The 26,977-nt window shown below is 42.2% G+C and overlaps 1 protein-coding gene across 2 annotated transcripts in view; it reads left to right on the forward strand.

Annotated features, from left to right (window-relative positions):
* The window catches only part of kcnq1.2 (potassium voltage-gated channel, KQT-like subfamily, member 1.2), a 247,892-nt gene that overhangs the window by 30,406 nt on the left and 190,509 nt on the right, over positions 1 to 26,977 (forward strand). The window contains exons 9-13 of one of the 2 annotated variants that reach the window (XM_029668380.2): positions 757 to 885; positions 2,247 to 2,403; positions 5,760 to 5,786; positions 7,367 to 7,417; positions 7,548 to 7,662. In XM_029668380.2, coding sequence (XP_029524240.1) covers positions 757 to 885; positions 2,247 to 2,403; positions 5,760 to 5,786; positions 7,367 to 7,417; positions 7,548 to 7,662 — 479 coding nt within the window. The remainder of the gene's footprint in view (positions 1 to 756; positions 886 to 2,246; positions 2,404 to 5,759; positions 5,787 to 7,366; positions 7,418 to 7,547; positions 7,663 to 26,977) is intronic. The other variant, XM_065022648.1, reaches the window with a different exon arrangement.

The raw sequence follows: 26,977 nt of genomic DNA on the forward strand, positions 1-26,977 counted from the left end.
TGTTGTTTGAATTTGGCGCTCTGCACTTTCACTGGCTGTTGTCATATCAATCCCGTTAACGGGATTGCAGCCCTAAGATGTTTTAAAACATGTCCAAGACCACAAAATCTTCCAAATTCGATCCTTTACAGAACACATTTGTTCCCTCCAGATCTTGCCAATGTAAGCTTCAAAAAGCATTCTACTACAATTAGAGGAGTAGCAGTGTTTGTACTCTGCATATTCCTGCCATGTCCTGGAAAAGGTGAGCGGTTCTGTCCAGTTCTCTCCCAGACAGAGACGACAGGCAAATAGCACCCGGTTTTATTTGCCAGGAGCTGGCCATCCCAAGGATCACATTGACTCTGAACATACACAGAAGCCCACAGCTGCATTTACAAAGATAATCGTTATTGTGGTGACATTTAGAAACATAGAGACACTGAATAAACATGATGATGACGATGACGAGGATAATGGTGCAGAGCTAAAAAAAGGAATGAGATTTTTCACCAAATAATGCCAGGCTGAGGTTGTGAAACAGAGACGAGTTGTCTCTGTCAGAGCACGGTGTTGTACTGACAGACTGTAAGCTGTTCGCCACTTACTGGTTGAGGTTTGGAAAGGTCTGATTCTAGATCTGTGCCTAAGTCCAACTTCTACCTAGCGCTGAGAAAATGTCCAGGTGATCAGCTCACCCGCTGGGTTTACCCTGGTCAATGATGTGATTCAAACATTTATCACCCTGGTTCATTGTTTGTCTCCATCCTCCCTCAGGCGCTGTGGCGGTGCTATGTAGCAGAGAAACCAGAAGGCTGTCCTGCCACCTGGAAAATGTATGTCCTCACCGGAGACTACATCCCTACCATGAATTCTGAAAACGACAGCCCAAACCTCAGAAACAAGGTAAAAACTGCATTACTTCTTCAGTTATTAAAAAGAAAAATACAGTAGGTGTATACACACATTATGTACCGTTAACCCTGTTCAGAGAAAAGCACCAGTTTGCCTCTGCATTCCACCGATGCACTCTAGCTGCTTCGTCAATCAACAGCTAATATTTCGGATCGACCCGTCGCTCGGAGCACATGCATCCCATCTCAATTTCCAGAGATGACAGAAAGAGAGCTCCCCTAAAAGCTGTTTAGTGGGGATATGAGCCGTCCATCTGGCTGAAAGACCTAGTATTATCCCCTTCGACAATGTGATTTTTAACTTAACTACATTAGCTGTGTGGTGGTGCTTAGGGCATGGAACTGACTGTGAAAGAACAAGTTAAGCACCCCATCCACTCCCTTTCCCCAGGCAGCAGCCCCCACCCACACCACATACCCCCTACCCCTCGAGGCCTGAGCCAGTGAGCCACCAGGATGACTCCAGGCCTTTGTCTCCCCACACAAAGACACAGTCAGTTGAGATGATGTCACCGCTGCCTTTCTCATGGGAGTAAACCTTTGTGTTGGTAGAACAACAACAAAAAAATCTTTGTTTAGCATTGAACCCACACATATTAGGGAGAGTGAAGGCTGCTTCCGTCCCTTTCTGTTTCTGTATGTGACTTTTCTCCTTCTCTCTCGCTCTCCTCTATCCCTCTCCCCTCTGTTCCTAATGAGTCATTCAGAATTCAGGCACATTCTGGTATTTGGACAGGACTGTGGGCGAGTCAATGGCAGGAGACTGTGTGTCTGTCACTGAGTAAAAATCATTCCGTTTCTATAAAGCAGTCAGTCTATAAAGCTTGTTCTGGGAGACGGAGTGGAGCACAATGAAGGTCCGGAGGCATTCAGAGACTCAAAGAGCTTTGACCTCCGCTAAACCTGCACAGATTAGAAGACATGGCCTAAGTCACCACGCTATAAGTGCAGGTAGCTTTGACCAACCAATTGAAATGTCAGAAATGTATTATCTGAAGAGGTTTTAAGTGTGCACGAATCATTGCTTACAAAGCAAATACTGGGGCATCAGCATTACGAATGGTTATGCAATGCAGCATCAACGTTTACTGGGCAGCACATGCAATGTCAGCAATAGCAAATGAGGTGATAGTGCTAAAACAACTCTAAGTGCAACCAAAAAAAAACAATCAAACAACTTGTTTATCATACGGACATAGTGATAGGCCACATGCAACCCTTACCTGTTTATTCCCACAGGACCAGGAGTGGCCACGTAAACCTGACCAGTGAAACTCCTGGCCCTAATGACCGATGCTGAGTTTTGTGATCCGGACAGTCCCGGTGATGCTCTTCTCGTGTCTCTGTCTTCAGAGCAAGCGCCCCAAGAGGAAACTGAAGATGGTCCGTGACAACGGCTCCCTGACCATCCCTGGAGAGAAGAGGATGTATATTCCTCAGCTCACCTTCGACCACATTGAGGATGAAGACGAGAAGAAAGAGGTCCCCTTGTTTCTGGAAGAACAGCCAGGTAACTGGACAGTACTGGATGGAACAGGTTTCTTTACAGTTGGTCATGTTACAGATGCTCCTAATGTTTGTCTTAAAGTGAAGGTAGATTCCACTGGAAACAGATGTCATTTCAACGTCTAGTTTTGATTCACATTTGGTTGAGTTATCAACTAACATGAATTTGACGTGACATCAACAACAACAAATGTCGCAAGGTCACTGAAATATGAAATTCCCTTACGTTGCGGACATTTAGCAAATATAATCAGTTTTCCACGTTAATTCAATGTCATCACATTGCTGAAATGATGTGGAAACAACATTGATTCAACCAGTTTTTGCCCAGTTGGATACTGCCATAATGGCAGTGGCGATTTTTACATTAATTGCACTATAACAATGAGAAACGGTGCCCACAAACTATTAGGTCCTACATAAAGCTGTCCCAACAGCAGAAATTATTTTCCGCACCATGCATTGAATCCTTACCACTGTTACACCTGAAAAGGATTTGCCAGTAGATTGCCGACTTGATGCATGACGATGACTGCTTGTCTAGCTTGCTAGCTAAGAATTTGAAAGTATGATGTTGACATGATCAGTCCAGTCAAAGCTACAGTAGATAACGTGATTTACAAATTGATATGTGACACGTATTAATACCAAAATAACATGCAAAACGGCTAAATAGGTTCTGCCCCACCTGCCTTGAATGACTCGTCGCCACTACATACTGGGCATATCTGAACACATTTTCTATAAAGTGATTTAGGAAGTAACAAGCTCATTGATATTAGAATGTGTAACATATTGTGGTTTATTTTAAGAGGAACACACACACTTACTTAAACCAGAATATAAAATACTAGAGCTTTTTGGTATTTTATTAGGATCCCCATGAATTGTTGCACAAGCAGCAGTTACTCTTCCTGGGGTCCACACAAAACATGACATAATACAGAACATGAATAGACGAGAACAACTCAAGGACAGAACTACATATGTTTAAAGGCACACGTAGCCTACATGTCAATACATACACACAAACTATCTAGGTCAAATAGGGGAGGCATTGTGCCTCGAGGTGTTGCTTTATATCCGTTTTTTAAAAACCGGGTTTACTGTTTATTTGAGCGATATGATGGAAGGAAGTTCCATGCAATAAGGTGCTCTATATAATACTGTACACTTTCTTGAATTTGTTCTGGATTTGGGGACTGTGAAAAGACCCCTGGTGGCATGTCTGGTGGGGTAAGTGTGTGTGTCAGTGCTGTGTGTAAGGTGACTATGCAAACAATTTGGGATTTTCAACACATTCATGTTTCTTATAAAAAGAAGGATGCAGTCAGTCTCTCCTCAACTCTTAGCCAAGAGAGACTGGCATGCATAGTATTTATATCAGCCCTCTGATTACAGTGAAGAGCAAGATGTGGCGCTTTGTTCTGGGCCAGCTGCAGATTAACTTTCCTTGCAGGCACGACTGGCCAGTAATCAAGATTAGACAAAACTAGAGCCTTCGTAACTTGCTTTGTGGAGTGTGGTGTCAAAAAAGCAGAGCATCTCTTTATTACGGACAGACCTCTCCCCATCTTTACAACCATTGAATCTATATGTTTTGACCATGACAGTTTCCAATCTAAGGAAACGCCAAGTAATTTAGTCTCCTCAACTTGTTCAACAGAAACACCATTCATTACCAGATTCAGCTTTGTACCAAATACAATGCTCCTAGTTTTAGAGATGTTCAGGACCAGTTTATTAAATTGTAAGTAACAGTGAATGTGTTTAAATGTACAGTACAGGATGTCATGTGCGTTGGACACGATACAGTAAAGATTTGAAGAATGCTCTGACTCAGCATGCCTATCGATGGTAAGGTTCTGAGTGGTTGGGTTTGGTGAGTGATGTGATTCTCTCTCTTCCCCCATAGAGGGAGAGAAGAGGGACGGGGACGGGGGGGGGTGGTGAAGCTGGTACAGGGCTTGAATGTCAGTCAGTCAGAGAGAGGAACAGAGGCCCTGGGATAGAAAGACAGACACAAGATGGCTACCACGTGGCTGGGTTAGGCTCCAGCACCAACAAGGACAGGCCAGGCCAGATGAAAGTCATTAGAGTCACTGGTGATTAGAGTTCATGTATACTGTACAAGTGCTTTACTGCTCCACTTGTCCGCATCACTGGCATCAGACACTCACACTTTGATTGATTTTACCTGAAGAAAATGACAGAAAGTACTTCAAAATAGATGTTGCGGCAAGAGTCAGTCAGGAAGCTAGTGTTTTGTGTTGAATCAATGGTAACATTCCCGCAGATGTTGCATTCAGTTACTTAGTATTCACCTTACTGATGTTGCTAACTAGACCGTTGCACCATGTAACGGGGGCGGGGGGGGACTTTCTGTGTAAACCCCCGCCAAATGAATCGTCCCCGTCTGGAGGTTAATAAGTGTGCTTTAGGAGTTTTTCCTGTCAAAGCACATAATCATGAAAGGAGGGAGAGGGATATTAACACAGAACGTAACCAGCAGAGGAAGGAGATATGGGGGAAAATGCTAACTCGTTTGGTGCTTAATTGGAGGGATGTAACGGTAGATAATGAACAGGAACATATGTCTTACTGCCTTTGAACTTTAGAGGGGGAAACATATTTGTCAAGTTGCATGTATTTTGAGGCTAGTTAGTGGAGCCAAGGCTTTTGAAAGGCGGTCTGTTGATGTCATAAAGACATTTAAGTAGCCATGCTCACCATACTCTCAACAGCATGTTGTCACGAAGGATAATGTTTAAATTCCAGGCAGCATGGTGTGCTTTCTGCTGATTACAGTGTATAAAAACAGACATCTGCAGATTCAACTGTCTCTGGAGATCGTGGGTGTTTAAAAAGGTTCTTATCCTGCGGAAACAAACTGTTAACAGTTTTCTTGTTGATGAAAAGTGTTGTTGGAACAGCAATGATATTGCACTCGCTTATATTAAGAGTTGGTTGATGCTGAAATCTAAGTTTATCGTATGTTTTCAGACCTCAAAAGTGGTCTAGTGTTGAGATGAGTCGTATCCCTGGGCGGCCTGGATAGCCTAGTGTTTAGAGCGTTGGACTAGTAACCGAAAGGTTGCAAGATTGAATCCCCTAGCTGACAAGGTAAAGAATCTGTCCTTCTGCCCCTGAACAAGGCAGTTAACCCACTGTTCCTAGGCCATCATTGAAAATAAGAATTTGTTCTTAACTGACTTGCCTAGTTAAATAAAGGTAAAAATAATTGTAAAAATCCCATGCCATTGGTTGTGTTGATTTTGATTCCTTTATATACAATATGTCAAATTAAGGCAGTGGTTTTTGAGGACATCATTTTGAGAAGTTCTTTCTTTTCCTCCTCAGTCATCACCCGGATGCTCAGACAAACAGGTGAGCCCTCACCTCTCTACACTCAAGACACCATCTCCTACTTAACCCCATGACCTCCAGTCTTCGTGACGCACTTCAGTTCCAACTCACACCGTTTCAGGCTCAATCCTTTGTCCCTTTAAGAGATCCTCTGTGTTAATCATTAATCAAATCAAATCAAATGTATTTATATAGCCCTTCGTACATCAGCTGATATCTCAAAGTGCTGTACAGAAACCCAGCCTAAAACCCCAAACAGCAAACAATGCAGGTGTAAAAGCACGGTGGCTAGGAAAAACTCCCTAGAACTCCCATTAGTTGTTTTTCCCCACGACATAGACAGTATTTTAATTAGACTGGAGTTTGTCACCAACCGGAGCAAACTGGAAGCCAGCAGAGAGACAGATGCAGGCAGGCCCTGGACTCCCTCCTCTCCTCTCTACCAGCCTAGCCTGGGTGTTTTCTTTTCTGGCTGTCCTGCCAACACCAGTCGGGGTGAGGGCTGGGTCAGGGGCCGGGGGACTCACCGGGGAACAGGGGGGACTGGGAGGGAGGTTGGGGTGATAAGCGGACATTGTGGAGCTCCAGTGGTCAGAATTAAACTGGGCATTGTTTGATTTAGTCAACGTCCGGCTTATCACTCCACTTATCTGTCTGGCCCTCTGGCCCGGCTGCCGTCTGTGAGAATCTCCATTTTCAATGGGGCGCTCTCTTTCCAGGCTGTCACTCTCTCTCCCTCTCTCGTTCTTTGTCTCTCTCTCTGTCTCGCTCTTTCTGCCCACCCCCACCATCTCTCGCTCTCTGGCCCCTGCTTGTTTTCATTCTCTGGTGCTCCTAACCCAGTGTGTTTGCTCTGACAGGGCCAGATATTAATAAGCCTGCAGTGTTTTTGTAGCAGATAAGCCCGCTCGCGTCCCCGGTCCCACTGAATGAGAGAGAAGTAGAGGAGCTGCACAGTACCCCCTGTCCTTAACTTTCCATCTCTCTCTCTCCCTTTCCCTCTCCCCCTTCTCTCTCTCTCACTATTTCTCCTTCTGTCTCTATCTGTGTCTCTCTCCCTCTCCCCCCTCTCTCTCTGTCTACCGCTCCCGCTCTTTCTCCCTCTCTCTCTTCTCTATGTCTGCCCCCCCTCTCGCTCTTCTTTCTGTATGAGTGGGTCTAAAGTAACAGTGTAGCCGAAGCTTCCGGGCTGAACAATGTTAAACTGATGGTAAAGGTCCAGAGGGTTCAGTTGCCTTTGCTTTAGTAGGAGTGCTCACCCAGTTCCTGGAACCCCATTTTCTTCCATTCTTTATGAAACTATGCTGACTGTTGGACTGTAGCTAGTTCCCTACAAACCTTCACTGTGCAATGGTTTTTAGCTGCACAAACAAACTCTAGAGGTTTGAAAGCGATGTTACCAATCACCATCTTCACAGACTAAAATAACCTCTTCTTGGTGTGATGATACCATTCAATGACATGCTGTATACTTGATTGACTAGTCACCATATCTTCTTCCACTGTCTTTGTTCCACCTGTTTCTCACACTCCTTTTCTTTCCTTCCTTCCTTCCTTCCCATCTTTCTTTCTTTCTTTCTTATTGTTCTTCTTGACTCCAGGCGTTCAGCACTCATGGTCCTCTTTCAATCTGAGCTGTCCTGCCTCTCCAGGTAGACACTTCCCTAATGGTTATCCTTTACTTTTTCAATTAGCCTATTTTCTTCTTACTTAGTAAATCGGAAGCGGCGTTGAACTGAATCCTTGATTATATCATCAAGACTCTTGTGTTGTCTCCCACAGTTAAGAAAAAACTGGACGGCTCTTCCATGGACATCTCCCGGACGAACAGGTTGTGTGATGACATGGCCTATGTCAGCGAGGACATCCCTTTAACCGTGGTGACAGACACGGCACAGTGAGTACCTAACTACCCCTCCATCCGTCACTCACTACAGTACATCTGCCTGCCGTTCATCAACCCTACAGCCATTGTATTGTACCCATGCTCTTTGTCCTTATTAATTTATTAATCCATACCATAGACACCTCCCTACCTCTTACACAGGCCCATCCGTAATCTGTACGGTAGAAAGCCTGTTGATAGGCCAAAGAGCCCTCCCTGTCAATGTAGAGCTGCTCTGTTCAACTCACGAGAGGGTTAAATGGCCTCTTGAGTGCTTGAAACCCTGGTTGTTACCACGGTATAGAACCGATTAACCCTGAGTTTGAGGAAACAGTCCCGTTTGTTTGTGACATGTTTGTAAGGTGACTGGTTGGCTAGTTGTTATAGTGCCTTTGAGGGGGGGTGAATTGTCATTTTTGTCAACAATCTACACACAATACTTTGTAATGTCAAATTGGAAGAAACATTTGTAAAAAAAAGAATAATAATAATAATATATCTTCATTCAACAACCTGAGTCAATGCATGTCAGAATCACCTTTGGCAGTGATTACAGTTTTTGGGTAAGTCTGTAAGAGCTTTGCATACAGTGCCTTCAGAAAGTATTCATTCCCCTTGACTTATTCCACATTTTGTTATGTTAAACCCTGAATTCAAAATAGATTATTCTCACCCATCTACACACAATACCCCATAATGACAAAGTGAAAACATGTTTTTAGAAATGTTGCTAATTTATTGAATATTAAATAAGGAAATATCTCATTTACGTAAGTATTCACACCCCTGAGTGAATACATCTTAGAATCACCTATGCCAGTAATTTCAGCTGAGTCTTTCTGGGTAAGTCTCTAAGAGCTTTACACACCTGGATTATACACTATTTGCACATTCTTCATTCAATAATTCTTCAAGCTCTGTCAAGTTGGTCGTTGAACATTGCTAGACAGCCATTTTCATGTCTTGCCATAGATTTTCAAGCCGATTTAAGTCAAAACTTTAACTACGCCACTCAGGAACATTCAATGTCATCTTGGTAAGCAACTCCAGTGTATATTTGGCCTTGTGTTTAATGCTATTGTCCTGCTGAAGGTACATTTGTCTCCCAGTGTCTGTTGGAAAGCAGGCTGAACCAGGTTTTCCTCTAGAATTGTGCCTGTGCTTAACTCTATTCAGTTTCTTTTCATTTAAAAACAACGACCTAGTCCTTGCCGATGACAAGCATACCCATAATATAATGCAGCCATGCTTGAAAATATGAATAGTGGTACTCAGTGATGTGCTGTGTTGGATTTGCCCCAAGCATAACACTTTGTATTCAGGACATAAAGTTAATTTCTTTGCCAAATTCTTTGCTGTTTTACTTTAGTGCCTTATTTCAAACAGGATACATGTTTTAGAATATTTTCTATTCTGTACAAGCTTCCTTCTTTTCACTCTGTCAGTGAAGTTAGTATTGTGGAGTAACTACAATTTTGTTGATCCAGCCTCAGTTTTCTCCCATCATAGACATTAAACTCTGTAACTGTTTTAAAATCGCCATTGGCCTCATGGTGAAATCCCTGAGCGGTTTCCTTCCTCTCCAGCAACTGAGTTAAGAAGGACGCCTGGATCGTTGTAGTGACTGGGTGTATTGATACACCATCTAAAGTGTAATTAATAAATTCACCATGCTCAAAGGTCTATTCAATGTCTGCTTTTTACCAATCTACCAATAGATGCTCTTTTTTGCGAGGCATTCATAAACCTCCCTGGTATTTGTGGTTGAATCTGTGTTTGAAATTCACTGCCAGACTGAGGGTCCTTACAGATAATTGTTTGTGTGGGTGTGTGGGTTACAGAGATGAGGTCATTTAAAATGGAACCGACCGCAATTTAACTATTTTGCAGATATGAAACAAACTGAAATCATAATATCAGTCAAAAATATACAATTCACAGTTTGTGCTACAAAACCAACATTATAAGAGGTGGATGCAGTTCAATGCATTATCCATATAATTCCCCAATACATTTCGTAATAGTCCAAAAAGTATTGCTATCACGTTGTAAATCACAGCTGGCCTGGTACATTATTTGCTGCCTCCATTCGGGATGCACTGTTTCAGTTTCAATTATTCAATATTTTGGACAAAAACGGATTAATGTAACTAAGGCTGGGAATGTCAATACAATCAAACTGGCAAGGGCAATGATCACAAGTCAGTTATAACATTGCTAATATGCTAGCATATCTATTTATGTAGCAAGCTAAAAACACGGAGCCTAACGTTAGCTAGGTAGTTAGCTGCTAGGAGGATGTCATGTCATTGGAGGAGTGGGTGAGTGACAGAGTCTTTCCCTCATATTGTTTTTCGGTGGCTACACAACTAGAAATGCAAGTGTCACTTGGTTATATAGCAAGAAATGTGAATCGCTTTGCTAGCTAGCTAGCTATGATGAACTTGAACAACTGTTATCCAGTTAGCATATCTCTTGTGTATGCAAATTCACTCTGGCTATCTACTCCGATTTCAGAGCGCAGAATAACTGATCAATTTATGAACGCGCAAGCTAGCCAACTTTAGCCAGTTAGCTAAATTGTGTGTGCTTGGTTGGGACAAATATGCTTTGGCAGGCAAGCTGCAGGAGGACGAGCAGGCTGCTTACTATTCCCCATCGTTTATCAGTGCAATTTTGACAGCCATCGAGCTGAACATTTTTGAGAGGGTTTATCTAATTTTCCTTCGTTAAATTTTTGCTCATCTTGCTCTGGCTAGCATTAGCTGTTGATCTTGTTGATGCGCATATAGAGAAATATAGCCTACCTTTAAGTTCTCAAATGTAAGAAGTCTCCTGTAGTCTTTACATATTTGCAGAAATCCATGTAGGTGTATTTTGTGGCTTTTGCCGAATGTGTTCTAATGATCTAAAGTCGTGCTGTTGTAACTAACTGCCTGTAAACACACAGTCCAGTTCAAGGTGAATGATGGCAAGCCTGTGTGGCATATGGCTTGTTTGTATGTGGGCCTACTGTAGCTCTGATTGTCTATAGCGCACTAGTCTGTGTAGACTCTGGTCCTGGATGAGACAGATGTTTTTTATTAGGTTTTATTTATTGATTGTCGAAACGCACGGCCGCTTTCCCATTGCATATTCTTCCTGGGGTGTATATGAACAGATTTGAACAAGATTTCATGTTGCTAAAATGCTTTCAGTTCCACTTTAAAAATCATGTTTAACACTATTATTGCACACAGTGATTCCATGCAAAGTATTATGTGACTTGTTAAGCCAATTTTACTCCTGAACGTATTTAGCCTTGACATAACAAAAGGGTTGAGTACTTATTAACTCAAGACATTTCCTCTTCAAAATTGTAATTAAACGAAAAACGTAATTCCACTTTGACATTGTGGGGTATTGTGTGTAGGCCAGTGACAAAACAATCTCAATTGAATACATTTTATATTCAGGTTGTAACACAACAAAACTTTTCACTCTGTTATTTAGGTTAGTATTGTGGAGTAACTACAATGTTATTGATCCATCAGTTTTCACCTATCACAGCCATTCATCTCTGTAACTGTTGGTTTCCTTCCTCTCTGGCAACTAAGTTAGGAAGGACACCTGTATCTTTGTAGTGACTGGGTGTATTGATACACGATCAAAAGCGTAATTGGGATATTCAGTGTCAGCTTTTTTTTTACCCATCTACCAATAGGTTCCCTTCTTTGCGAGGCAATTGGGCAAAAAACCTGGTCTTTGTGCTTGAATTTGTGCTTGAAATTCATGACGGAATGACCTTACAGATAATTGAATGTGTGTGCAGTAGCGGTGTGTCGGTAAAATCACCAGGGAAACCATGCCAGGACAAGAAAGCCATATATGTTGTGATAATTGCATTGTTAGCTCTATAAACTGTTAGTTCAATCATATTCCTTGACACTGTGATATATATGCGTAAGGCAGAGACAATAAGAATACACAGTGGCAGAATAAATTCAACCACACCGTTGTTTTATCAAAAAGCCGGAGAACAACATCTGTCCGGGGAAGTTCACAAAACACATTGCATTTAAAAAAAATAGATGTGTGACCTAGAGCACGGTCAAGCAAATCAATGTTTACGACATATTCAAGCCACTTAACTAGTTGCTCCTACCCTTTACTTTTTTGAACATTTAGTTAAAAATCGCGCAACATTTCAGCGCCCTGCTACTCATGCCAGGAATATAGTACGTTCATATGGTTAGAATGTGTGGATAGGAAACACTCGGACGTTTTTAAAACTGGTTAAATCACGACTGTGGCTATAACATAACGTGCGTTACATCGGAAAGCGCAGGAAAACCTGATCACAGAAAATGGAAATAAATATCCTTGCGCCACTTCCAGCAATTGTTCACAGTGAGCCGAATTAGATAAGACCGAGCATTCAACTCCCACAGCATCCCCATGTTGTCTAGAGTCTTGTGAATTGAATCATCTTTGATTCTTGGTTGAACCGAAACAGGGGAACCACTTACCTCCAGTCTCCGCCCAGATTATTTTGAAGAGCTCTCTCGTGAAATTTTTTCCAAGACGATAGCTAATGATTTTTACATCGCCTCCTGATGATTTTTATCGCTTATTAACGTTTACTAATACCTAAAGTAGCATTACAAACGTATTTCGAAGTGTTTTGTGAAAGTTTATCATCTACTTTTTGAATTTTAAAAAATGACGTTACGTTGTGAAATCGCTGTTTTTTTCGTTTATCACACAGTCTACATATAACGATATCTTGGCTTTATATGGCCCGATTTAATCGAAATAAAGACCCAATAGTGTTTATGGGACATCTAGGAGTGCCAACAAAGAAGATGGTGAAAGGTAATGACTGTTTTCTATTTTATTGTGCGGTTTGTGTAACGCCGAAATGCTAATTATTTTGTTTACGTCCCCTCCTGTGCTTTTGTGTTGTAGTGTATTGGTGCATGCTATCAGATAATAGCTTCTCATGCTGTCGCCGAAAAGCATTTTAAAAATCTGACTTGTTGCCTGGATTCACAACGAGTGTAGCTTTAATTCGATACCCTGCATGTGTATTTTAATGAACTTTTGAGTTTTAACTAATACTATTAGCATTTAGCGTAGCACATTTGCATTTCCAGAGCTCTAGTTGGGACGCAAGCGTCCCGAGTAGAGGGAAGAGGTTAACAACTATTGATTTAGAATCAAGGAAAACAGGTGCTACCTCCACTATTCCAGCACCATTTCAACTTCAACATTTCAACATCATCAAATGACCTATGCTTAGTCTAATACAGTTACTGAAAAACGAAAAGATACAAAAAACGATTTAGTCCAATAAACGTAAGCTAAATATGACGTGGCTGTCCTTGTTCTCATTTCTCGTGTGTGTGTGTGTGGGTTGTGTGTGCGTGTGTGTGTGCGTGCATGCTTGCATGTAGAAAAATAAATTGACTCACCCTACTTGTAGAGAAAAGCCAATGTCATCCTCTTTCATGTTGCCTAAAAGGTCTATGACTCTGTCATACTCTACAGTACATGCTTGAAGTTGTTGTTGTCCTAGGCTACCTGGGTAAAATGCTTGCTTGCTAGCCTAACTTCCATTCTGAGGTAACAATGTGCCAGGCCGGCTAGTTAACATTAGCCTACTACATCTAGCTAAATATTGAACTTAAGCCAGGGACACAATGTATGAATTTATGGTTGGATCAGAATGATAAATTATAATCATTGGTTAGTTTGGAGAAATAAGTTAAACCACATGTCCAAATCCCTATCTCCAGGACAACAACACAACGAGATGCGACAAACAATTCAATGACATTTGGAACCCAATGACCACTCTGACAGAACTACAGAGTTCCTTGGCTGAGATGGAAGAACCTCCCAGAAGGACAACAGTCTCTACAGCACTTCACCATTTCACCAATCTGTGCTTTATGGGAAGTGACCAGACGGAAGCCACTCCTGAGAAAAAGGCACATGACAGCACGCCTGGAGTTTGCAAACAGACATGTGGAACACTGAGGGTATAAGGCTAAATATTATGTGGTCTGATGAGAGAAAAATAAAACTCTTTGGCCTGAATGCAAAGCTCTATGTCTGGAGAAAACCAGCCACAGCTCATCACCTGTCTAACACTATCCCGTGAAGCATAGTGGTGGCAACATCATGCTATGGGAACGATTTTCAGTCGCAGGGACTGGGATACTGGCAAGGATAGAGGGAACAGTGAATGGAGCCTTAATGAGAATCTGCTTCAGAGTGAAAATGACCTTAGACTGGGAACGAAGATGTACGTTCCAACAGGAAAATGACTCCAAGCACACAGCCAAAGCAATGCTGGAATGGCTTAAGAACAAGAATGCGAAAGTCTTTGAGTGGCCCAGCCAAAGCCCAGATTTAAATCCCATTGAACATATGTGGAAAGAATTGAAGATTGCTGTTCACCGCCACTTCCCATCTAACTTAACAGAGCTTGAGAAAATCCGAATGGGAGAAAATCCCCAAATCTAAATGTGCAAAGCTAATACAGACATTCCCTAGACAACTCAAATCTGTAATTGCTGCCAAAGGTGCTTTTTTTCAGGGGTGTGAATACTTTTGTCAATGAGATATTTATGTATTTTATTTTCAAAAAATTTGCAGTAATTTCTAAAGACTTGTTTTAAAATGGGGTATTGTGTGTAGACAGGTGAGAAATCATATATTTATTTAATGTTGAATTCAGGCTATAACATAACAGGAATAAGTCAAGGGGTATCTACTTTCACTGCCAATGATTGTTCTTTTTTGTTGTTTATCGGAGACCAACACCCAGAGGCAAACCTATTTTGCAACTTCACACTGTCAACTGTCACTTGACATATTGACAATGAGAGAGAGAAGAGCTGCAGAGTGGCAAGACCTTGCACTGTCAGAGAGAGTGTCAACATTGCCGTTTGGCCAAAGGTGCTGCTGTGGTGCCATTGTCTGAAATGGGATGAAAATACATTAGACTGGATCAAATCCTCAAGTTTCTATGGGGTTGGCAGTTATTTCTCTACAGGACAGAAGAAGTGGAGTGTCAGACATCTTAACAGTAAGCAAGGCAACCCAGTTTTGGTGATTTCTTGTATTTCATCACAATCAATCAATCGCAGCATGTTTTTGGACAAATTTTAGCCGTTTTTGCCCGATTAAGTACAATACCATTGGACGTTAATGTTGAAAGTTATATTTATATTTCTAAAACTTAAGTTGGAAATGATGCTATCGCTGCTTCCTGTTGATAAGACATTTTGATAACTAGCCCAATGTCAAAACACCGTTTTAACGTGTCCAAATCAATAGCCAATATACAGAAACAGTTTGTGATATATTGAAAACCTAAACATAAATGTCTATCTCCACACACATGTGCAACAATAGTAATCATATTACTTGTATTTTTTTTAAACGAGCACCTTATAAACTGCAAACGTACCAAAAACCATTGGCAAACAAATCAAAGATAGGGAGGAAATCAGGTTGTATATGCAGTGTTGAAACTAACACAACTAAAATATATATTTTTACATCAGTGGTTAGAGGACAACCTGCAGGACACAGTCAGCTACATTTTGGAGTGATGCATTTTGATTTGGGGGTGGCCAAAACGGAAAGGGAAATGCTACACTTATTTGTCAATCCCTCATATCGATATCAGCTTGAAATCAATAGAATGAGAGGGGGGAGTCAGGTTGCACTTTCAAAGTTGCACTCCTGAAAAACCACATGGAATCTGGGAATAGATGTAACCAGCTACATTTTGGGTTGTTGCGTTTTGTTTGAAGTGGGTCGCCAATGCAGAAAGCTATTTTCTTAATCACTCATATTGACATCACGTTGAAATCAATAGAAAGGGGGAAAAAAGGTGGGTTGTATGCACTGTTTAAACATGTATTATACAAATACCACACAGAAACTTGGAATAATCTATAACTATGTATACTGTCCACATCATGGAAAATTGCGTAATATACATTAATTAGATATGGCAAAATAATTCAATAACTTAATTTAGGATGATGGTAAATGAAGCAAACTCATCGTTTTTTTTCAATAATCACATATATTTCTCACTAATTTAACAATTTAGAGAGTTTTTCTTTCTTTTCCTAAGCACCATTGAACCAGGCGCTCTAGACTAGAGTGTCCATAGGGTCTGTGCAGCAGGCTGAGCGTCTGACGTCCCTTTTAACAGCCTAGGGGGGGGGGGGGGCTGTCATTTAACTACTGTACTGTATGATTGTGTATGACTGTGTATCGTGTCCCTTCAGAATAATGCCTGCAGTCATCCATCAGAATGTGCCTAGCTGTAATTTGCAAACCGATTCTACCTGTAGAAACGGGTGAAAATGACGGCAGTCAGTCGGCCACCAACAGGTGGACTTTATAACACACTGCACCATCAGCTATGAACGAACAGCACCCTTAATATACAGACCAACAATCGGTTTGGTAAGTTTTCTCCTTTAAAGTGTTTATAATCCCAAAGAATGTTCACTTGCTTCGTGACAAACTTACAGTCATTTTATGTGAGACTGAAATATTTACAGTACATCATACTGTATGTGTTGTGTGTGGCCAATCTTGACCTTTTGCACTGTGATGAGATGTTAATGAGATGGGGTTTCCTTATTTATGCTGACTGAGGATTGTCCTAAAATACTGTTTTTCTTCTCTTCAAACAGTCAACAGTGAAGCATCTGTTGTATTCTTTTCCTTGAGATCCTTCAAATTGGCCACAGGTGTGGCATTGGTCTGCAAATTCTATTTACTTACAATTATATAATTGTTGAACTGAACTGTTTCATTTCTTAACCCTATTACTAGCCATCTATGGCAGAGTTTGTAGAGTGAAGTGTTGGCCATAACCTATTTACACCAATTGGATTCGACGTACTTATGTCGTCCGGGTTAGGGTTTGGCCGGTGTAGGCCGTCATTGTAATTAAGAATTTGTTCTTAACTCACTTTCCGAGTTAAATAAAGGTTAAATAAAAAATAAAAAAAGGTTTTAAATGTGTAATAAAAAAAATGTGGAAGGGGGAGAACATACAATGGACTCGAGTGTACAGAGCAGTGTGTGTGTCTCTCAGTGTGTACACACACACCACACAGTAGGCCTTCTCCTTCCTCCCCTGACCCCCTTGCCACTCCCCAGCTCAGCTAATCCAATATCACCTCTAACACCCTCCTCATTCTGCATTCCTCTTCTGATTCAATCTCTTTCTTCTCCTCCCTCCATCCTCCTCCTCTCCTGACAAACCCCAAGCCCAGAATCTTTGTAAAAGGAACACAAATGCTTCTCTCTTGCAGTCTGTTGACCAGCCCATTCGTGGCAAAGACTCAGTCTCAGCTCACCACTTGAATTCAAGAAGGTACTGTACTGCCTGCTGGGGTTTACACTATTATTATTATGACCCCCCAGCCCTCCCTTATACCCCAATGTTATTTACTCCAATGATATACACCATCCACATGTAAAAAGAACGGCTGAAGTGTGACATCTTATAAAAGCTAATGAACGACTATCCTAATGGTTTAGGTCGTCACTAATCTGATAGTTCCACCCCCGGAAAGATGATTCAAGTCTATGAAAGTGTTGTGTTTGATTCACCTGGCAATCTTTTTGTTTTCTTCAACAAAATGAAAATGTTCTCCATTGAAGGCCAACTGACCGAAGCTCAGCTACAATTTGCGTCTTACCGGAAGTGTGCGGAGACTTTTCCCTATTTCTCCAGTTTTTCCTTTTGCCTCCAGCACCTACCTAATCAACTCTGGGTGTGGGTCAGATTCTGTCTATTGTTACGGTATCTTAAACAAGGCCACAATTGACAGTCTGTAGCCTCCGTCTATGTGCTTTATAGTGTATGGTTGTTTGCTGGCCTTATAAACGATGCGCATGGGAAGGGCATCAGAAGAGGTCTGCTGGCTGACCACCATGTGAATAGTTGTTCTCTTGGATCTTTTAGAAGGGCATGTGATGGACGCGTTAAGACGTGTCAAAAGCTCAACTGACCCTTCCCCCTCCCAACAGTAGATGGCCCTCTTCTATTACACACCAGATACGGTACTCGTAAAGTACTTCAACATCCAAGTGGGGCGACACTGTACTCGGTTCATTCATCATGGAGGGTGGAAAACCACTATGTGTAGCTGTGTCCGCTTTCGTTTGAGGTTGCAAAAACATATCTGATATAATCCAGTTACTGTATGTTTTATTGGTACCGTAGTTATGTAGTTACAGCACTGTTTATGCTCCAGTGTATTGTGTTACACTGTAGTGGTAGGCTATGCCTAAACTATGGCCGGGAGTTGCCTTCTCTGCCTCGTGTTTTGGTAGAATTGAAAAGTGAGTTCTGTTTTTGTGTGTGATATCCTTTGACATGACAGAAAAGGTTCTGCCTACATGCCGATACATCACTGCAATGTGCTCTAGGTCAACACACACAGTAATTCCCCACACATTTTTTTTCTTCTGATTTGAACAAGATAGCATTTTCCTAAATCAACAGTGAAAATGGCCACATTTGTGGCTGGTAGTGTTGTGTGTTATTATAGTAAAAAAAAAACTTGTAGGACTCAGACACACCACGGTTATTGACTGCCGAGAGGTACTTAGCAGCTCTGCCCAGAGTGTTGAAAGTTCCCTTTAAATACCCCAAGGTAAATCATTTAGTGTTGTGTGTATTGTACTGCAATTGCCCCCCCATTAGTTTCATATGAAGTGTGTGTGACTCTCTGGCTGAATTAGCAAGCTAACGCTAACTAGCTGAGCTAGTGCACATTATCAAATTGAACAAACAAATCCTTCTTCAAGCACCAAACTCCTTAGCTAGATGAAAAATATATATGCAGATGTATTGTTTTAGAACAATTCTGAGGTGGTGGATTACTCCGGGAAAAATGCCCGCTTTTACCCTTTTCTTGTCATTCCTGTCAGCTCCCCCGCGCGGAGGTTCGTGCTCTTTGATTGGCTCTAAGTCAAGTCGTTGGCCACTAACGAGCATTGCAATTCTACAAATAGAAACGTCAGATTCGTTGGTACACAACAGGTACCGCTTTTTAATTTTTTAAATATTTTACCTTTATTTAACTAGTCAAGTCAGTTAGGAACAAATTCTTATGTTCGATGACGGCCTAGGAACAGTGTGTTAACTGCCTTGTTCAGAGGCAGAACGACAGCTCGGGGATTCAATCTTCTAACCTTTCGGTTACTAGTCCAACACTCTAACCACTAGGCTACCCTGTTCTAGCAAGAGAATGGCCTCCTACTGGGATAAGTACCTATCGGCCATCAGTTTTCTCTGTGTGTCTGACCTCTTAGTCTATCTTTTTTGTCAATGAATTCAGTATGTACACAGTCTGGCAGATTAATTGATTCAAGCATTTCTGAGATGATTATGGTTTATTACTCAGAGTGTATATGGTGGTGAGGAGCAGATGTTGAGATAATTACCATCAGTGGGACACTATGAGCGTATGCTAGTGTGTTTGTGTCATGGAACACTGTCATGTCCATACTCTGCTCTACGGGAGTAAAGCTGAGCCAGAGGCTCTAACAGATTTGGGAAGGGGGCACTCCCATAACAGCTGCTTTGTTTTCACTTAGTGTCACGGCATGGAAGACAGCAGCACTGTCATTTGGCTTCATTGTCTGCTACGCTTGTAGACAACCACCAGACCCACCCTGCCTGCCCCATAATCACAGACACACACACACACACACACACAGACAGACAGACACAGACAGACAGACACAGACAGACAGACACAGACACAGACAGACAGACAGACAGACAGACAGACAGACAGACAGACAGACAGACAGACAGACAGACAGACAGACAGACAGACAGACAGACAGACAGACAGACAGACAGACAGACAGACAGACAGACAGACAGACAGCAATAGCATAACTACTCTCCAGTCTCCATAGTGTTAGCTCCATATGGACCACATGCTCCTGCAGCGACCAGCAGCAAGGTGTTTCTCCATTTGTTTTTTAGTATTTTACCAGTTTTATATCACTGTTTTAATTCACTGAATGCAATGATCTAGTAGACCAATTAAACTGAAAGGGCGTGTTGAACTCTTCCCCTAATTGCTTTCGGGAACATGGAGTTAACAGCCTTTTATGGATTGCATTTCACCAGGCACAAAGTTTGCAAGATCTTCCCCATTCACAATCAACACGGACCCAGTACAGCAGGGAGTGTCTTCTCCATGTTAATTTGCAACATGAATTCAAAGATGCCTGTATTCTGGCTCTCACGGAGACATGGCTTAAGGATAGGGGCTTGGACTCTGAACTGGTGATTCACAGGTTTGGGGCGTCTAATACACTTGGACCGAGATGTCTCTGTGAATGAGCGCTGGTGCAAAACTGTACTGCTTAGGGAAGGACATGAAGGATGTTGAACTGCTATCCGTGTCATTGCGCCCCCAATATCTGTCCATGGAATTTCCTAAAATATTTGTCACCGTGGTTTACATCCACCATAAGTCAAATTAGAGTAATATTCCAGACGACGCCAAAATTGCAAACTCTATCTCCAGATTCCCAGAACATCATCCTTGGGGACTTCAACCACTGTACATTGTCAAAAACCTTGAACTTCCATCAATACACCACATGCCCTACCAGACATACCAAGATCCTGGACCTGTGTTATGGTTCTTTAAGGGAGCGTATAAATCCCTTACCCTACCCCCGCTGTGCACAGCTGACCACAACTGCGTCCATCTTATCCCAGTTATCTCACAGCCCTGTGGAGGGGTAAAGTGCTTAGAAAGCGGGTTAAGAACTGGACTGATGATTTCTCCATTGACCCTACATGGGAGTATTGACTGTACTGATTGGGACATGTTTAAAGAGTCATGCGCTGATATTGATGAGCTCACTGATGTTGTTAGCTCTTGGGATTCATATTGTGAATATATTGTCCCAGATAAGGTTGTGAAGGTGTACCCCAATAGTAAACCCTGGGTTAGCAAGTCTCTCATTGTGCTGTTAAACTGTAAGAGAAAGTCATTTAAAGATGGTAGCCTTACTTAGTTAAATAGGCTGCAGAAAGAGGTGAAATGTGAGGGTGCCGAATTTGTCTACTGTGATCAGTCACCAAGAACAACCACCCGAAGGTGAGCTTCTAGACCAGACACAACAACCTTCTTCTTCCGTTTCAGTTTGCATATAGGGCTAAGTGGGGTGTACAGGATGTTACTGTCGCCCTACTATACCTTCTTTTCAAACATCTAGAGGGTAGAAAAACTCATGCCAAGTTTTTATTTGTTGATTTCCTGTCTGCTTTTAACACCATTTAACCCCACCTGTTAGTGAACCAACTCACTAATAATTTAGGTGTAGAACTAACACATCCTGAAGTTTGCGGAGGACTCTGTAATAGTCAGTGTCCTTCATGCCAATAAAACTGCCTATGGCCCTGTTGTTGATGATTTTGTACATTGGTGTGACAGTGAATGTGTGACAAAAACTAAAGATATGCGTATCTCTTTTCAGGCATCAACCGCCTCTGAACACTATCATCAAGGGCCAGGTGGTAGACACTGCAGACAACTACAGTTGTGGCCAAAAGTTTTGAATGACACAAATATTAATTTTCACAAAGTTTGCTGCTTCAGTGTCTTTAGATATTTTTGTCAGATGTTACTATGGAATACTGAAGTATAATTACAAGCATTTCATAAGTGTCAAAGGCTTTTTATTGACAATTACATGAAGTTGATGCAAAGAGTCAATATTTGAGGTGTTGACCCTTCTTTTTCAAGACCTCTGCAATCCGCCCTGGCATGCTGTCAATTAACTTCTGGGCCACTGATGGCAGCCCATTCTTGCGTAATCAATGCTTGGATTTTGTCAGAATTTGTGAGGTTTTATTTGTCCACCCGCCTCTTGAGGATTGACCACAAGTTCTCAAAGGGATTAAGGTCTGGGGAGATTGCTGGCCATGGACCCAAAATATTGATGTTTTATTCCCCAAGCCACTTAGCTATCACTTTTGCCTTATGGCATGGTGCTCCATCATGCTGGATAAGGCATTGTTCGTCACCAAACTGTTCCTGGATGGTTGGGAGAAGTTGCTCTCGGAGAATGTGTTGGTACCATTCTTTATTCATGGCTGTGTTCTTAGGCAAAATTGCGAGTGAGCCCACTCCCTTGGCTGAGAAGCAACACCACACATGAATGGTCTCATGACTTTATTTTATAAGTGGTACGTAGTCTGTCTTAAAATTATCTTTGATTTGCTGGTACGGCAACCTTGTTGTAAAAGCAAAAAATTCACTAGCTGGAATAGTGACATGGGCAGTAAGACCATGGGAGTCCAGCAGAGTGGTCTGTCTGATCTGTACAACAGACAAATGGTGAGGAAGGCAGATTCCATCCTGTCTGTGCCCACCCCTGCACCATGAGTTCCAGCTGGCTCCCTGTTTAGATACGAACTGTTAAGTCTAACAGGTACACGCACTGCTACACCCCTATGACCATTGTCCCTTTGAATACGGGGAAGAGAGGGAGAAAGGCTAGGGATGCTGTTGAGGATGACAATGGTAATATGTGGTTGATGATGTTGAAGGTGATGTTGACGTTGATGATGTTTTTTGTTTTTGTCAGCACATTGATGATACGTTGTTGATGAGATGATTTAAGAATGCACAGAGCACTTTACTTATTAGGGTGCTGGAGAAATGGCGCAGATGGATGGGGCTTCCGTGCTTCAAGCCCTTAGGAAACTTTGCAGTATTTTGTTTTTTAATGTGTTATTTCTTACATTATTAGCCCAGGAAATTGTTTGTGTTATTACATACAGCCTGGAAGAACTTTTGGATATCAGAGCGGCGGTAACTCACCAGCATTATACAATCAGGAATACGACTTTCGCAAACCGGATCCTTTGTTCCCGAACTGTAAAAGAGGTACTCAGAGCGGACTTTTAGTCCGACTCAGGAGGCGCGCACACCACCCGCCGCATTCAAGTATATTACTTCCTAATGTTCAGTCTCTGGATAATAAAGTTGATGAGCTCAGTGCAAGGATTTCCTTCCAGAGAGACATCAGGGATTATAACAAACTCTGTTTCACGGAAACATGGCTCTCTCGGGATATACTGTCTGAGTCCGTTCAGCCAGTTGGGTTCTCAGTTCTTCGCGCAGACAGGAATAAATATCTCTCCAGGAAGAAGGGCAGGGGTGTATGTTTCATGATTAACTACTCATAGTGTAATTATGATAACATACAGGAACTCAAGTCCTTTTGAGAATTCTCTTCGGTTATAGCGACAAACAGTGTAGTTATTCCCTCCTAAGGCAATCAAACAGACAAAAGGTCAGTATAGAGACAAAGTGGAGTTGCAATTCAACAGCTCAGACACGAGATGTATGTGGCAGGGGCTACAGACAATCAAGGACTACAAAGAGAAAACCAGCCACGTCGCGGACACATCGACGTCTTGCTTCCGGACAAGATAAACACCTTCTTTGCCCGCTTTGAGGATAACACAGTGCCACCGGCATGGACCACTACCAAGACATTTAACTACTAAGACATTTAACAGTGTTAACCTTCGCAAAGATGCCCAGACGGCATCCTTACCCGCGTCCTCATGGAAAAGCGCCGACCAGCTGCCTGGAGTATTTACGGACAAATTCAATCTCTCCCTATCCAAGTCTGTTGTCCCCACACGCTTCAAGATATCCACAATTGTTCATGTACCCAAGAAAGGAAAGGTAACTGAACTAATTGACTATTGCCTCGTAGCACTCACTTCAGTCATCATGAGTGTGCTCTACTGTACCTGACACCCTAGACCCACTTCAATTTGCTTACCGCCCCAATAGACAATCGCCATTGCGCTGCATACTGCCCTATCCTATCTGGACAAGAGGAATAACTATGTAAGAATGCTGTTCATTGACTATAGCTCAGCATTCAACGCCATAGTACCCTCCAAGCTCATAATTAAGCTCGAGGCCCTGGGTCTGAACCCTGCCCTGTGCAACTGGGTCCTGGACTTCCTGACGGGCCGCTCCCAGGTGGTGAAGGTAGGAAACAACACCTCTACTTCGCTGATCTTCAACACTGGGGCCCCACAAGGATGCGTGCTTAGCCCCCTCCTGTACTCCCTGTAAACCCATGACTGCGTGGCCTTGTACGCCTCCAACTCAACCATCAAGTTTGCAGACGACACAACATTAGTAGACCTGATTACCAACAATGACAAGACAGCCTATAGGGAGGAGGCGAGGGCCCTGGGAGTGTGGTGCCAGGAAAATAACCCCTCACCCAACGTCAACAAAACAAAAGAGCTGATTGTGGACTTCAGGAAACAGCAGAAGAAGCACCCTCCCTATCCACATTGACGGGACAGCAGTGGAGAAGGTGGAAAGCTTCATGCTCCTCGGCATACACATCACTGATAAACTGAAATGGTCCACCCACACAGACAGTGTGGTGAAGAAGGCGCAACAGCACCTCTTCAACCTCAGGAGGCTGAAGAAATTTGGATTGGCACCTAAAACCCTCACAAACTTTTACAGATGCACAATTGAGAGCATCCTGTCGGGCTGTATCACCACCTGGTACGGCAACCTCACAGCTCGCGACTGCAGGGCTCTCCAGAGGGTGGTGCGGTCTGCCCAACGCATCACCGGGGGCAAACTACCTGCCCTCTAGGACACCTACTGCACCTGATGTCATAGTGAGGCCAAAAAGATCATCAAGGACGTCAACCACCCGAGCCACTGCTTGTTCTCTCTATCATCCAGTTGGCAAGGTTAGCACAGGTGATTCAAAGCTGGGACCGAGAGACTGAAAAACAACTTCTATCTCAAGGCCATCAGACTGTTAAATAGCCATCACTAGCACATTAGAGGCTGCTGCCCTATACACATAGACTTGAAATCACTGGCCACAATAATTGGAAGACGAGTTACTTTAATAATGTTTAGACATTTTGCATTACTCATCTCATATGTATATACTGTATTCTATCCTATTCTACTGTATCTTAGTCTATGCCGCTCTGACAGTACTCGTCCAAATATTTATATATTCATAATTCATAATTATATATGTGACCAATAACATCTGCTAAACACATGTATGTGACCATTAACATCTGTTAAACACATATATGTGACCAATAACATCTGCTAAACACATGTATGTGACCAATAACATCTGCTAAACACATGTATGTGACCAATAACATCTGCTAAACACATGTATGTGACCAATAACATCTGCTAAACACATGTATGTGACCAATAACATCTGCTAAACACATGTATGTGACCAATAACATCTGCTAAACACATATATGTGACCAATAACATCTGTTAAACACATGTATGTGACCAATAACATCTTCTAAACACATGTATGTGACCAATAACATCTGCTAAACACATGTATGTGACCAATAACATCTGCTAAACACGTGTATGTGACCAATAACATCTGTTAAACACATGTATGTGACCAATAACATCTGCTAAACACGTGTATGTGACCAATAACATCTGCTAAACACGTGTATGTGACCAATAACATCTGTTAAACACATGTATGTGACCAATAACATCTGTTAAACACATGTATGTGACCAATAACATCTGCTAAACACGTGTATGTGACCAATAACATCTGTTAAACACATGTATGTGACCAATAACATCTGCTAAACACATGTATGTGACCAATAACATCTGCTAAACACATGTATGTGACCAATAACATCTGCTAAACACATGTATGTGACCAATAACATCTGCTAAACACACATCTGTATGTGACCAATAACATCTGTTAAACACATGTATGTGACCAATAACATCTGCTAAACACGTGTATGTGACCAATAACATCTGCTAAACACGTGTATGTGACCAATAACATCTGTTAAACACATGTATGTGACCAATAACATCTGCTAAACACGTGTATGTGACCAATAATATCTGTTAAACACGTGTGGGTGACCAATAACATCTGCTAAACATGTGTATGTGACCAATAACATCTGCTAAACACATGTATGTGACCAATAACCTCTGCTAAACACATGTATGTGACCAATAACATCTGCTAAACACATGTATGTGACCAATAACATCTGCTAAACACGTGTATGTGACCAATAACATCTGCTAAACACATGTATGTGACCAATAACATCTGCTAAACACGTGTATGTGACCAATAACATCTGCTAAACACATGAGACCAATACAAGTTGATTTTGAACTTTGGTTTGCTATACTTTTGTGCTACTGCTGTCGATCACTAGTAGGCCTATTGTATATATTAGTATTGATGGCTGTCAGCCCTATGACTTGATGTACTAGCTAGATCATTGTATTCACTATAACTGTGTGCATTGTTATCCACTTTCAATTATGTTTTTCATGCTCCTTTGCTACAAAACCAATTGCCCTCTGGGACAATAAAGTTGAACCTTGGACTTGAATAGGAGTTTATATTAACACTATTAATATTTAATCAATTACCTTAGTTGCATTAGTTGTGCCTTTTCATCAGTTTCCTCTGTCTTCCTCTCTGTGTGTTCTTAGTGAGTGTACGATTCAGACAGACACTATCATTGGACCAGCAGTTGGTTGGGTCTATATTTTCCTATGGAGTTTCTCCTGTTGTTTCTGTATGTGTTAGTGCTATAGCAGATAGCAGGACCATAGCAGGCCAGAAGTGGATTTTTAACTTTAGACTTCCCTCCGAGTGGGGTTCAGATCAGAGGAAATACGTCTGTGGATGTGACGACACTGGGCTAAGAGGAAGTGGCACTGCACAGCGTCTGCACGCCATCTGTCTCACTACCCCTCCACACGATTGTTATCACTACCCCTCCACGCGATCCGTCTCACTACCCCTCCACATGATTGTTATCACTACCCCTCCACATGATTGTTATCACTACCCCTCCACATGATTGTTATCACTACCCCTTCACATGATTGTTATCACTACCCCTCCACATGATTGTTATCACTACCCCTCCACGCGATCCGTCTCACTACCCCTCCACATGATTGTTATCACTACCCCTCCACGCGATCCGTCTCACTACCCCTCCACATGATTGTTATCACTACCCCTCCACGTGATCCGTCTCACTACCCCTCCACATGATTGTTATCACTACCCCTCCACGCGATCTGTCTCACTACCCCTCCACGCGATCCGTCTCTCTACCCCTCCACATGATTGTTATCACTACCCCTCCACGCGATTGTTATCACTACCCCTCCACGCGATCCGTCTCACTACCCCT

This window comes from Oncorhynchus nerka, linkage group LG9a, assembly GCF_034236695.1.
Source record: "Oncorhynchus nerka isolate Pitt River linkage group LG9a, Oner_Uvic_2.0, whole genome shotgun sequence".
Classification (NCBI taxonomy): Eukaryota; Metazoa; Chordata; class Actinopteri; order Salmoniformes; family Salmonidae; genus Oncorhynchus; species Oncorhynchus nerka.